The sequence below is a fragment of the Chiloscyllium punctatum genome, chromosome 35 (assembly GCF_047496795.1).
Source record: "Chiloscyllium punctatum isolate Juve2018m chromosome 35, sChiPun1.3, whole genome shotgun sequence".
NCBI lineage: Eukaryota > Metazoa > Chordata > Chondrichthyes > Orectolobiformes > Hemiscylliidae > Chiloscyllium > Chiloscyllium punctatum.
The window spans coordinates 10,116,327-10,129,127 of NC_092773.1; the positions used below are offsets into that span (position 1 = coordinate 10,116,327).

At 47.6% G+C, this 12,801-nt stretch overlaps 1 protein-coding gene across 2 annotated transcripts in view; it reads right to left on the reverse strand.

The window, feature by feature from the left end:
* Positions 1-766: 766 nt before the first annotated feature.
* Positions 767-12,801, reverse strand: part of entpd4 (ectonucleoside triphosphate diphosphohydrolase 4) — a 34,521-nt gene continuing 22,486 nt past the window's right edge. For both annotated transcript variants that reach the window (XM_072553943.1, XM_072553942.1), the window contains exons 9-13: positions 10,688-10,854; positions 8,560-8,884; positions 7,268-7,353; positions 2,562-2,723; positions 767-1,612 (exon numbers count right to left, since the gene is read on the reverse strand). In XM_072553943.1, the coding sequence (XP_072410044.1) occupies positions 1,402-1,612; positions 2,562-2,723; positions 7,268-7,353; positions 8,560-8,884; positions 10,688-10,854 (951 nt within the window). In that variant the 3' untranslated portion in view covers positions 767-1,401. The remainder of the gene's footprint in view (positions 1,613-2,561; positions 2,724-7,267; positions 7,354-8,559; positions 8,885-10,687; positions 10,855-12,801) is intronic.

The window sequence follows — 12,801 nt, forward strand, 5'->3', positions numbered from 1 at the left end:
TCACTATGCAAGTATTCAGGCAGGTAACTAAAGGTTTCAGTCTACATGGTAGGTTTGAACAAGTTTCTTGAAGGAAAGGAGGAAGAGAGAGAGAGAGTGAGAGTGAGACAGACAGACAGACAGACAGAGATAGTGAAAGACAGCAAGTGTGAGAGAGAAAGTGAGAGATAAAGACATAGAGAGTGTGAGAGAGACATAGAGAGATAGTGAGAGTGAGTGAGACAGGCAGAAAGAGAGTGGTTGCAGACGCTCGAGCCCATGCAGGTGAAGACACAGCCATTGGGGTAAGCTGAAGAGGTCAGAGAGACAAGAATGCAGAGACCTTGGAGTATCCGGAGGCTGGAGGACATTACAGTGTGACAGGAGGAGTGATACCACATAGCAATTTGATAATAAGGATGAGAGCTTTAAAGATGAGGTTCCCCATCAGTGAGGGGTGCCAATGCAGGTCAGCAAGCCATCAGATAATCGTTCAGTGGGATTTTGTCCAAGTTTGGGTGGATGCAGAGGTGTTCTGAATGAGGTCATACTTATGGAAAAGGCCAGTCAGCAGAGCACTGGAATAAGTGAATCTCCAGGCAGTAAAGGCTGGGCTGAGGGATTCAGCAGCAGATGAGTAAAGAGATGGGTTTGGATCGAGAGGTTTAACTAAGTGGTTTCGGTGATGCAGAGAATATTCACCATCATCCTTATAACTCATGTAGTTCCATAGAAGCTGAACAAGTCAATTTTCGCACTGACAATATACAATGACAAAGACAAAACGCATTTTATAAATACATTTATTGTAAGACATATCACCAATTTCAACATAACATCTCCACTTATTGCAGCTGTAAATAAATATAATTTGGAGTTTCTGATTGTCAAAATCAGCCCAGCAGCTCTTGTACCCCAATGCATTTCTACTCGGCTCCCCATTGACCCTCTTCCTCTTGGCCCCTGCAGTCATTCAGACAACACCCAGTTCAAATTTCACAAGCTTTTCTCCCAGAGTTGCCAGACAATTCGGACTGAAAGCTCTTCGTGTCACCCATGTGAATGACTGCAGCTCTTCGGTTTTTGAGGTTGTTTCTCTGAAATGAGAAGATGGAGTTTCCTGGCTTTTCTCGAGCAGGGTCATGCAATTTCCAACCCCAGCACTCGAGTACTGCACTGCAGCTTGGAGAATCAGCTTTGCCTATGCTTCTGCCACATGCGCAGTGTCCAAAACAAGAACACCTCAGGTGGGTGTTCGTGATGTGAACAAACGTCAGCCTGCACCCCTTTCCTTTTCCACCACCCACCGTCTGCTTGCTGCCCTTCCTGGTTTTGGTTTTCGAAGATTGCACTTGGCCCCACCGCTCCAAGTGGTAGCCCAGCCCATTCCCCCCACCCCACCCCGGCCCGGATCACCAGCTTTCAGGCAACGTCTGGCATCGGAGGGAGGCCGGCTTCCCCTTTCCGCCCATGGTGTTGCGTCCTGCGGTGGATCCGCCTCAGTCGCAGCAGGTAGAGGAGGATGGACAGGAGGACAACCAGGAAACAGCCAAAAAATACATAGTGGTTGTTGACGAAGGAGGAGCCCCTCCAGTGTGCGTGGTTCCCTTTGAAGTTGTCCAGTGGAATGTCCCTGTTGGCATGAAGGCAAATAGCGTGAGAATGCCAGCCAGTGCAACACCATCAAGCAGGGGAGCAGACAGGGCCTTGGGGAGAGGCTGCTGCAGCGTCTAAAGGCCCATGTCACACTCCCGGTTTGTAGGGTCTTGGTTGGGAAGGGTTGAGCAAGAGGTCCTCAATTAAATGGGGACAGAGACCTTCTGGCTTGTCAATTTCAAAGATGGTAGCGCCCCTGCACTGACAGGAAGAACTTCCCCAACTTCAGGACAAGCCCAAAGTGCTGTGCAGCCAATGAGGTACTTCTGAAGAGTAGTCACTATGGCGACTATTCGCATATACAACAAAGGCCCACAAACAGCAAGTTGGTCACGCTCAGGTAATTCTCCTGCATCCTGACACTGCTGAAGGAACAGGACTCTGGACAGTGGGGAAGAACTTCAGACAGTGCCGTGACCATCCGACAGGGGAAAGCAGGGCCTGTTTGGATTCACATCTCAGCCCAAAGATGGCACGAGTGCTCACTCTGTCCTCAGCCAGCACTGGATGTTTTAAATGAGACTTCATCCTCAAAGTCTGAAGACTGGGTTTTGACTCTGCGGCGGGTCGGTTCCCCACTGGGGTCACGGCTGATTGGCCAGCCAACCAGACCAGGAGGAAAACAATACCTTCACTTGGAGGCCTGGCATTTGGGAAAAGGCTGGGGTGCACCCCAAGAGCTGCTTGGGGTGCAAACAGATCACATCAGAAGGGGCTGGCTTTAAAATCTACACAGATTCAATTCTCATCTTTTAACTTCCTTAGTGCAAGAGCAGATAATCAGAACGACAATAAAGGAAGGTCAGTCCGAGCTCAGTGTGGAATTGTGACGGGGAAGACATGCCATCATATTATACCCATGGCTTTGATAGAAACACAGCTATTACAGGCAGGACGTAGATGGGCGAATTGGCTATCAGTCTCACCTCAGGGGTAAATACCGTGTCCTGTAGAGAATTGCCCCCAGTGTCCACTGAACCTCCTTGTCATAAACCAGCTGAGCAGTTTTCAAGTTGGTGTAGTTGACGGGGAAGGAAAATCCGCTGTGCAGAACCTCATACATCCAGGCGGACTTAAAACACTGATACCTAGAGCAAACAACAGCATTTTCACACAGGGAAGGAGGACACAAGCATCAGCTCAGAATGTCAGCCAGGCTGTACTGCGCTTTTCCAGCTCTGATCTCCAGCATCTGCAGTCCTCACTTTCTCCTGTACTACTTCATACAAAGGCAAGTGGAAATCAGCAACTCGACCTCCCCATCCATTCAAGGGGTTCACTCAAACCTTCAAGACTGTGACTGATATTTGGTGAATTCAAGCCAAGTGAAAAAGGTAGGGAAACGGAGCTGATGTGAAACGTTGTGATATATTTTTATTTGGAGTCTTGGATACAGAATTAGCAATAAATGGGACCTCAGTGTTCAGCTCCATGAAGATCTGATCTGCTTTTTTAACCATAAAGCCATTTCAGACAGTGAACTAAAGACAAAAGTCATGTTACTGCAGATCAGCGTCTCAACAAGTGACCTTGTGAAATAGTTCCTGCTTCTTGCTGACCTGAGTTTTGGAGGCCTATAGAAACTCAGGTGACTGGGGCAATATGCAGGTTCAGTCCAGAAGCCAAGAGCCTCACCTACACAAGGGCAGGTGAGTTTGTGGCAGTCTCCACAGCAAGAGGGTTGGAAAGAAGTGCCAAGCTGTTTGAGCAAGTCAAGTCAACGGGGCTGGGAAAGCCCTTAGCTTTTCTGAGGGTTCAGTCAGTGAGTTCGCCTGGGTGTCTCAGGGAAACGGAATCACATCTAGTGTACATGCAGAACGTCACTGAGAGGAAATGCTTGCCATCTCATCAGCTGTAGTGAAAACAGGAGTGATCCTTCACTGAAATGAGATTTTGTCAAGGATCTTGCTGGGAAAAGGACTGGATCTCTTTGGTGTTCATGCTAAGCTCCTCCTACCGTGAGAAATTTCTGTTACATCGTGAACAGTTATTGACAAACCACTGAGGTAACCAAGTTGCAAAAATTAAACTTATGGTCCAGCAAGCTGGGTTTCACACAAGATCTGGCTCATTCAGAAAGCTCATAACTGGGATCACAACAAAATCAAGAACAACCATGACTTAACTGAAGTATGGAAGGGGCGCACAGCCCCAAGATACATTCCACTATTCCTGAAGGGATCATCTTCACCTGGAACTCATTCGTTACCTCCAATGGTAAACAGAAAAACGGCAGCAAGGGAATTGATGGCCAACTGGCAAGCACATTAGGCAGAGTTGAGTGTGTGGTGCTGGAAAAGCACAGCAGGTCAGGCAGCATCCGAGGAGCTGGAGAATCGACATTTTGGGCCAGGGCCCTTCATCAGGACTGAGGCTTTTTAGCCGATGGGGTGGAGAGATACATGAGAGGTGGGTGGGCCTGGGTTGGAAGGGGGTGGGGGTGCAGGAGGTAGCTGAGAGTGCAATTGGTGGACAGAGGTGGGGGTAATGGTGATAGGTTGGAGAGGAGGGTGGAGCGGATTAGATGTGAAGGAAGATGAACAGGTCATGAGGGCGGTGCCAAGTAGGAAGGTTGGAACTAGAATAAGATGGGGGGGTGGCGGGGTGGAAATAAGGAAACTGGTGAAATCCACATTGATGCAGTGTGGTTGGAGGGTCTCAAGGCAAAAGATGAGGCGTTCATCCTCTAGGCATTGCATGGTGTGGCGATGGAGGAGGCCCAGGACCTACATGTTCTTGACAGAGTGGAAGGGGGAGTTGAAATGTTTGGCCATAGGGCGATGGGGTTGGTTTGTGCAGTTGTCCCGGAAATGTTCTCTGAAGCACTCTGAAAGCAACCAACCCCACTGCCCCATGGTTGAACACTTCAATTCCCCCTCCCAGTCCGCCAAGGACATGCAGGTCCTGGGCCTCCTCCATTGCCACACCCTCACCACCCAACGCCTGGAGGAAGAACACCTTATCTTCCACCTTCAACCAGTTTCACCAGTTTCCTCATTTCCCCTCCCCCTGACCTTCTCCCAGTTCCAACCTTCCATCTCAGCACTGCCCTCATGACCTGTCCATCTTCCTTCCTACCTATCCACTCCACCCTCCTCTCCAACCTATCACCAATACCCACACCTCAGTCTATCTGTCGCACTCTTAGCTACCATTCCCCCCCCCCACCCCAGTCCCAACCCGCTCTCATTTATCTTTCCACACCCTTGGCTCACAAGCCTCAGTCCTGATGAAGGACTCTTGCCTGAAACGTCAATTTTCCTTCTCCTCAGATGCTGCCTGATGTGCTGTGCATTTCCAGCACCACACTCTCGACTCTGATCTCCAGCCTCTGCAGTCCTCACTTCCTCCAAGTAAATTAGGCATCCAAATGTTGATAATCACCAACACGAACAAACCAACACACCCCAACGATTTTCAACATCATTACCTTCTTTGAATGGCCCCCCTGTCGAAATCAGGCCACTTTCATCATTCCTTCCCTGCCCAACCAGCCACAGTGTGTTTTATCTACAAGAAGCACCCACCAATTATCCTTCAACTCGTCCATAACCTCAACCCTTTCTTTCCTCCATCAAGGTTTTCGTCATCTGATGTTCCCTGCACTCATCAAGGCTTCAGCCTGTGCAAGCTGTTTCTCCATCTCAAGCCTTCACACCCACACCAAATGCCCTCTTAGCCTTTACAGAGAACATTCAGAGCTAATGCATACTGTCCACACATTGGCAATCTTTGTGAATTTCAGTGAACTGTATCATTACACTGGCAAAGCCTAAGAACTCATTGGTGTAAAGATTCACTTGTCAGCACAAAGTTCATATTTGGGAGATGGACAGGGAGGCAGATGTATAGAGACACCACCATATGTGAAGATCCCTCCAAGTCACCCACCATCCCTAATTGTAGCAAAAGCACCATGCCTTGACTGTTACTGGACCAAAATCCTGCAAATCCCTCCTCAGAGCACTTGTGGTTATACCCACACCACATGGACTACAGAAGCAGCTCACTATCACGGTCTGAACAGTAACAGTCAACCAGCTTCAGACTTGGCAGAGAAGTCTCATGAGTAATTTAACCAATGTACATGGATTTTAGTAAGGCATTTGATAAGGTTCCCCATGGTAGGCTTATGCGGAAAGTCAGGAGGCATGGGATAGAGGGAAATTTGGCCAATTGGATAGAAAACTGGCTAACCGGTCGAAGGCAGAGAGTGGTGGTAGATGGTAAATATTCAGCCTGGAGCCCAGTTACAAGTGGAGTTCCGCAGGGATCAGTTCTGGGTCCTCTGCTGTTTGTAATTTTTATTATTGACTTAGATGAGGGAGTCGAAGGCTGGGTCAGTAAATTTGCAGATGATACGAAGATAGGTGGAGTTGTGGACAGTGAGGAGGGCTGTTGTCGGCTGCAGAGGGACTTAGATATGATGCAGAGCTGGGCTAAGGAGTGGCAGATGGAGTTCAACCCTGCCAAGTGTGAGGTTGTCCATTTTGGAAGAACAAATAAGAATGCGGAATACAGGGTTAATGGTAGGGTTCTTAGTCAGGTGGAGGAACAGAGGGATCTTGGGGTCTATGTACATAGATCTTTGAAGGTTGCCACTCAGGTGGATAGAGTTTGTAAGAAGGACTATGGAGTATTATCGTTCATTAGCAGAGGGATTGAATTCAAGAGTCGTGAAGTGATGTTGCAGCTGTACAGGACTTTGGTTAGGCCACAGTTGGAGTACTGTGTGCAGTTCTGGTCGCCTCACTTTAGGAAAGATGTGGAAGCTTTGGAGAGGGTGCAGAGAAGATTTACCAGGATGTTGCCTGAAATGGAGAGTAGGTCGTACGAGGATAGGTTGAGAGTTCTCGGCCTTTTCTCGTTGGAACGGCGAAGGATGAGGGGTGACTTGATAGAGGTTTATAAGATGATCAGAGGAATAGATAGAGTAGACAGTCAGAAACTTTTTCCCCGGGTACAACAGAGTGTTACAAGGGGACATAAATTTAAGGTGAAGGGTGGAAGGTATAGGGGAGATGTCAGGGATGGGTTCTTTACCCAGAGAGTGGTGGGGGCATGGAATGTGCTGCCCGTGGGAGTGGTAGAGTCAGAATCATTGGTGACCTTTAAGCGGCATTTGGATAGGTACATGGATGGGTGCTTAATCTAGGTTAGAAGTTCGGCACAACATCGTGGGCCGAAGGGCCTGTTCTGTGCTGTATTGTTCTATGTTCTATGTTCTATGAAACTGCCACAGAAATGTTTAGAGTGAAACTGGTTCCCGTTCTCAATGCATTTGGTGCAGAGATTGGACAACAAGGGTAAACTGAAACCCTGGAACAGCACTTCCTAACCTAGAGATGATCAAATTCATTACATCTTGATCGTCTGGCTGAAGACTGATGTAAAGAACAGATGTGATGATTGACCATTCTGCCCTCCTGTCTCATTCCACCACAAGTCAGGTTGCTCACCATTCTCTTGGTTGGACAGTCAACAGTCAATTGGTAGGAGCCGTGTCAGTTGACAAATGGAACAGTAAGGGGCTTGTGCACAAGGGAGATCGTCTGTAAGCACTCAGGAAAAGTGCCACCCTGGATGAGTTTGACATGCAGCCACTTCATGATCATAGAGGACATATACTTACTTGAGTCTGTGGAGGTCCGCATGCCTGGAGTACAAGCCCCGCTCAAAACGGTCCTTCAGAACTGCCCACTTGGTTACACAATAATCCTGCAGAGTCAACACAACCTTATATAGTGCAGCACAGTCCAGGCCATTCAGTCTATCTTGTCTGTGCAGGACTCCCCAAGAGCAAGCCAGTTTGTCCCACTGCACTGCCCAGTCTCACTGATTCTTTCTCTTCATCAAGTTTTTAATCATATGATGGTCCCTCCACTTATCGAACTTCAGCTACTGAAAACAGTTTCTCCATCTAAACCCTTCATCCCTACATCCTTTTGGGGCAGCACGGGTGGCTCAATGGTTAGCATTACAGTCTCACAGCGCCAGAGACCTGGGTTCAATTCCAGCCTCGGGTGACTGTCTGTGTGGAGTTTGCACATTCTCCCTGTGTCTGCATGGGTTTCCTCCAGGTGCTCCAGTTTCCTCCCACAATCCAAAAAGGTGCATGTTGGGCGAGTTGACCATACTAAATTACCCATAGTGTTCAGGGATGTGTAGCTTAGGTGCATTAGTCAGGGGGGAATGGGTCTGAGTGGGTTACTCTTCGGAGGGTGTCAGTGTGGACTGGTTGGGCCAAAGGACCTGTTTCCACACTGTAGGGAATCTAGTCTAATCTACACCAAATGCCTTCTCACCTTCTTGATTCTGTCCAGACATGTGCAAGGTTTGTGGATCTCAGTGAACTGGATCATTACAATGGCAAAGTCTTGGACTTGCTTGACAAAAACATTCACTTGGCAGTGGGAAGCTCACATCTGGGAGTGACACTGAACCCAAGTGACCAGTGGACACAACCTTCCAAAATCACGAGCTAGTCAGTGTGGAACTGAACAGATCTGTGGGGATGTTATTCACGGGCCTGTACTATCCCAGCTGCTCCTGATGAACTTAACTCAGAGCAAGGGTCTGAGCCCTGCTCCACAAAGCTCAAGTTAAACACTCTTCACAGAGGATGGTGGTTAACAGTCTGACGCATTTCCAATGGACATCAATCGGCTCACAACGTGGCCCATTCAAGACAGATACATGACGATTGGGGGACAGTTCATGAGGGGGGTGACAGGCATCACCCTTTGCTCCACATCAAGCAGGAGTGAAGGCTTCGACACAACCCTCCATGAGCTACTACAGCCAGTGTGGGGATCGAATCAGTGCGATCACACTGCACACCACTCTGGCCAATGTCCCCAGCACTCTCTGACTGAGCAATAAACCACAGAGCTCACATTTGTAAAACAAGATACAGCTCAGTACCTTAGCAGCCTTAGTGAATTTAGCAACATCGTAGTCACCACCCATGCGCAAGACATCTTCAGTGCAGTAATAGAATTCGGAGAAACCGTAAAATTCACTGTTCAAATAGTCTACCGGAGGCTGGTACACCCCATTGAGCGATGTTGAAGTCTCATTGGTTTTGTTTAAGAATGGACGAATGATTTGCCGACACCAATCAAAATCTCCCAGTCCTCGCAAATACAGAGTGCGTCCGCCTTGATGAATTTCATCCTTGCTGTCAGCTGGCAAACAGGGATCCAGGTATGGGATTTCTTCTGTCAGGCCAGTCTTCTGGCCCAGTAACCTGCAGGAGAGACACGACACGTGACTTTCTAACCCTCTCATGATTGTATCTTTGCCGTCAGCTCGGCCAAAGCTTCCAGCTCTTTCTGAACCCTCATTTCATGGGATACTCGCATGGGCCAGTGCTTGGTTTGTAATCCAATATGTAATGAGTCACACCAGCTGTACCAGTGAAATCATGCCCCCCTCACTTACCCTCTTCTCAGACTTGCTGTCAAAACGGAGATCACCAAACTGGGTGACAAACAACAAGGTGGCCCTCTCACAAGATCAGGGAGTGGGCAACTGCATGGCACACCCAGTTTAGATTAGATTAGATTCCCTACAGTGTGGAAACAGGCCCTTCAGCCCAACCAGTCCACACCGACCCTCCGAAAAGTAACCCACCCAGACCCATTTCCCTCTGACTAATGCACCTAACACTATGAGCAATTTCCCATAGCCAATCCACCCTAACCTGCACATCTTTGGACTGTGGGAGGAAACCGGAGCATCCGGAGGAAACCCACGCAGACACGGGGAGAATGCCTGTGTGGAGTTTGCACAGTCACCCAAGGCTGGAATCCGAAGCTGGGACTTTGGCGCTATGAGGCAGCAGTGCTAACCACTGAGCCACTGTGCTGCCCTTTAATGTGGATAAATGTGAGCTTATCTGCTTGGGTAGCGATGACAGAAAAATGGACTCTTACCTGAGTGTCAATGGATTGGGAAAGGGGAGGTGCAAGGAGACATGGGTGTCCTTGTATTCGAGTGACTAAAACTCAGCACGCAGCAGAAAGAAAATGGTACAGAAACAAAAGAATTGCTAGCTAAACTCAGCAAGTCTGGTAGCAACCTTGGGAAGAAAGCAGAGTTAAAGCTCTGAGTCCAGTGACTCTTCATCAAATGGTATATTAGCCTTCATAGTGAGAGGATTCTCATCTTCCTGCAGTTGTACAGGGCCTTACTGAGACTGTGTATAATTTTGGTCCCCTTACCTGAGGAAGACTGTTTGAACAGAATAAAGGATTGCTTCTTGCGATGGCAGGACTGAGGAATGAAGACAGACTGGATCAGATGGGAAAAAACTTCACTGGGGCTTGGAAGAAGCCTATACTTGACAGGATAAGAACGGGAATGATGTTCCTGATGTGTGGGGAGTACAGAGCCAAGGATCACAATCTAAGGTTACGAGGGCAGGCCACTGAGAGTGGTGAGCCGATGGAATTCTTTGCCACAGAAAGTGGTTGTGGTTAAAACATGAACTGTTTTTGAGAAGCAGCTTGATGTGTGTCTTCTGGCTAAAGGGATCAAAGGGTGTTGGGAGGAAGTGGGAATAAGGCTCAGAGTTGGATGATCAGCCGTGATCATCCTGAATGTCACAGCAGGCTGGAAGGGCCGACTCCAGCTCTTCACCATGTCTCGAAGCAGTGCCTTAAACACCAGAGCTCCGGTCTCACAATCCAAACTCAAGACTTGATGTACGGGTCACATCACACACGATGGTCTAGTGTTTCAGACACACAGGCATAGGAGTGGCAGTGCAAAAATAGGCCACTTGGCCCGACTGGCCGTGCTATCATTCTGTTGGTTATGTGGCTGCAAAGCACACTAGGGTAGCCTGATCTTAACTAAGATGCTATATAAATCCAAACTTTATTCTCTCTTCACAGGATGAGAATGGGTTCAGCTGGAAGGAAGCCTGGTGGAAAATGGAGCACAGGTCTGGAGAAGTGACTGGCCTATTTCCATGCTGGAAAATGGGAGGCGATTCTCAGTCGTTTCAAATGAAAAGTCAAACCTTGCCCACATGTGGCTCAAGTACCTGTTGGTCAGCGTGATCTTGTGGACAATGTGCTCCTCATAGCGCTTTCTAGCAGCGTTCCCACCGAAGCCCAGGAAGGTGGTGACATAGACACGGTATATGTGCTCCGTGTGATGGGCATCACAGCCCAGGTTGAACTCTGCCAGCAGGTTCTTGGCCAACTCTTCCTGCACAAAAGGAACCAAGTTCATTGATAAAGCTTCCAAGATCTGCTGTCCATCACAAGCTGTGTTCAGGACAGTTACAGCACAAACACAACATTCAATCAGCAAACAGCAGGCGACAGGTTTTAAGCAGGAATTCAGCCAAGCAGCTCTTTCCTGGAGCAGGAGGAATTACACAGCAGATAAAATGTTCAAGGACGAATTAAAACTCTGATGAATTTCATTTGAGGTAATGAAAATGAGACAAATTTCACTTGAGCAAGATCCTGTAGCAACATCATAATTTTTTTCTTCCTGAAGCCTCCAGTGCAAATATCCTGCATATATAACCTGCTAGGAATGTGCACCAATAGTGGCATGATGGACACTACAGTTTATCTCTGTCAGCAACGACATTTAAAGATTCAGAAAGGAACAAAGGAGGAGGAAATAGGGTGTCAAGTCTGTGAGGGGAAGAGAATGAAAGATTGGACCAAGTGGGAGACAAGGAAGACAAGGAATTTTAAATCCCAGAGATGGAACAGTTTTAACTTGCTGCTTCTGCACCCAGAATGGTTGTCTGTCATCTGCCGTTACAAGCATATTGTCATTAACAAGGTCCTTGCACTTCTCGTCATGAGCCCTAACGTTCTGAGATAGGCTGACAGGGCAATTAATCCACAAACCCAGCAAGTCTTCAAAACTGACAGGACATTTGAGGATGACATTCCATTAAATGAAGAAAAGGGATTAATTGAAAAACTTAATGACAAAGGCATAAAGCACAGAAACAGACATTTCGGTTCAACCAGCCTAAGCCAACCATAATCCCAAACTAAGCTAGTCCCACTTGCCTGCACCTGCCCCATATCACTCCAAACATTTCCAATTCACGGACTTACCTCAATGTCTTTTAAATGTTCTAACTGTACCCACATCCACACTGACCTTTCCGATACCCATAATTATATTATAAACCCCTACAAGGTCAACTCTCAATCTCCAATGTTCCAGCGAAGAAAAATCCCAGCTTCTCCAAATAACTCTAATCCTCCAATTCTGACAATATCCTGGGAAATCTCTTCTGAACTCTACCCAGCTTACTAATATCTTCCGATAACAGAATTGGACACAATACAGATGGTTCTGCTATAATACGTGTTTCTTCAGCGTGAATTGGCTCTAATGCGATTGAAGAATTTAGACTTACTTGGAGAATGCAAACCTTCCTGACGTTTACTGGTTGTAACACCATCCCAGCCCCATTAGTTTAAATGGTATGGCAATTGTACGATTTTCTGATAATGCGAGATTGCACAACAACAGAACGATCATGTTATATCAGAACTGACTGTAGTCCAGAACAGGTCTCACCAATGCCCTGTACAACATTCCAGCTCTCATACTCAAAGGTTTGAGCAATGAAAGCAAGTGTGCTAGACACCTTCTTCACCACTCAATCCATACATGACATAGACTTACAGTCATAGAGATGTACAGCAAGGAAACAGACCCTTCGGTCCAACCTGTCCATGCTGACCAGATATCCCAACCCAATCGATTCCCACCTGCCAGCACCCAGCCCACATCCCTCCAAACCCTTCCTATTCATATACCCATCCAGATGCCTCTTAAATGTTGCAACTGTACCAACCTCCACCACATCCTCTGGCAGCTCATTCCATACACGTACCACCCTCTGCGTGAAAAAGTTGCCCCTTAGGTCTCTTTAATGTCATTCCCCTCTCACCCTGAACCTATACCATCTGGTTCTGGACTCCCCGACCCCAGGGAAAAGACTTTGTCTATTTACCCTATCCATGCCCCTCATGATTTTATAAACCTCTATAAGGTCACCCTTCAGCCTCCGACACTGTAGGGATTACAGCCCTTGAGAGAACGCTCTAGGTTTACAGCTCATGGTGCTATGTCTTTGTTCCCTTATGCAGCCAATTTGGGCATTAAAAAGTG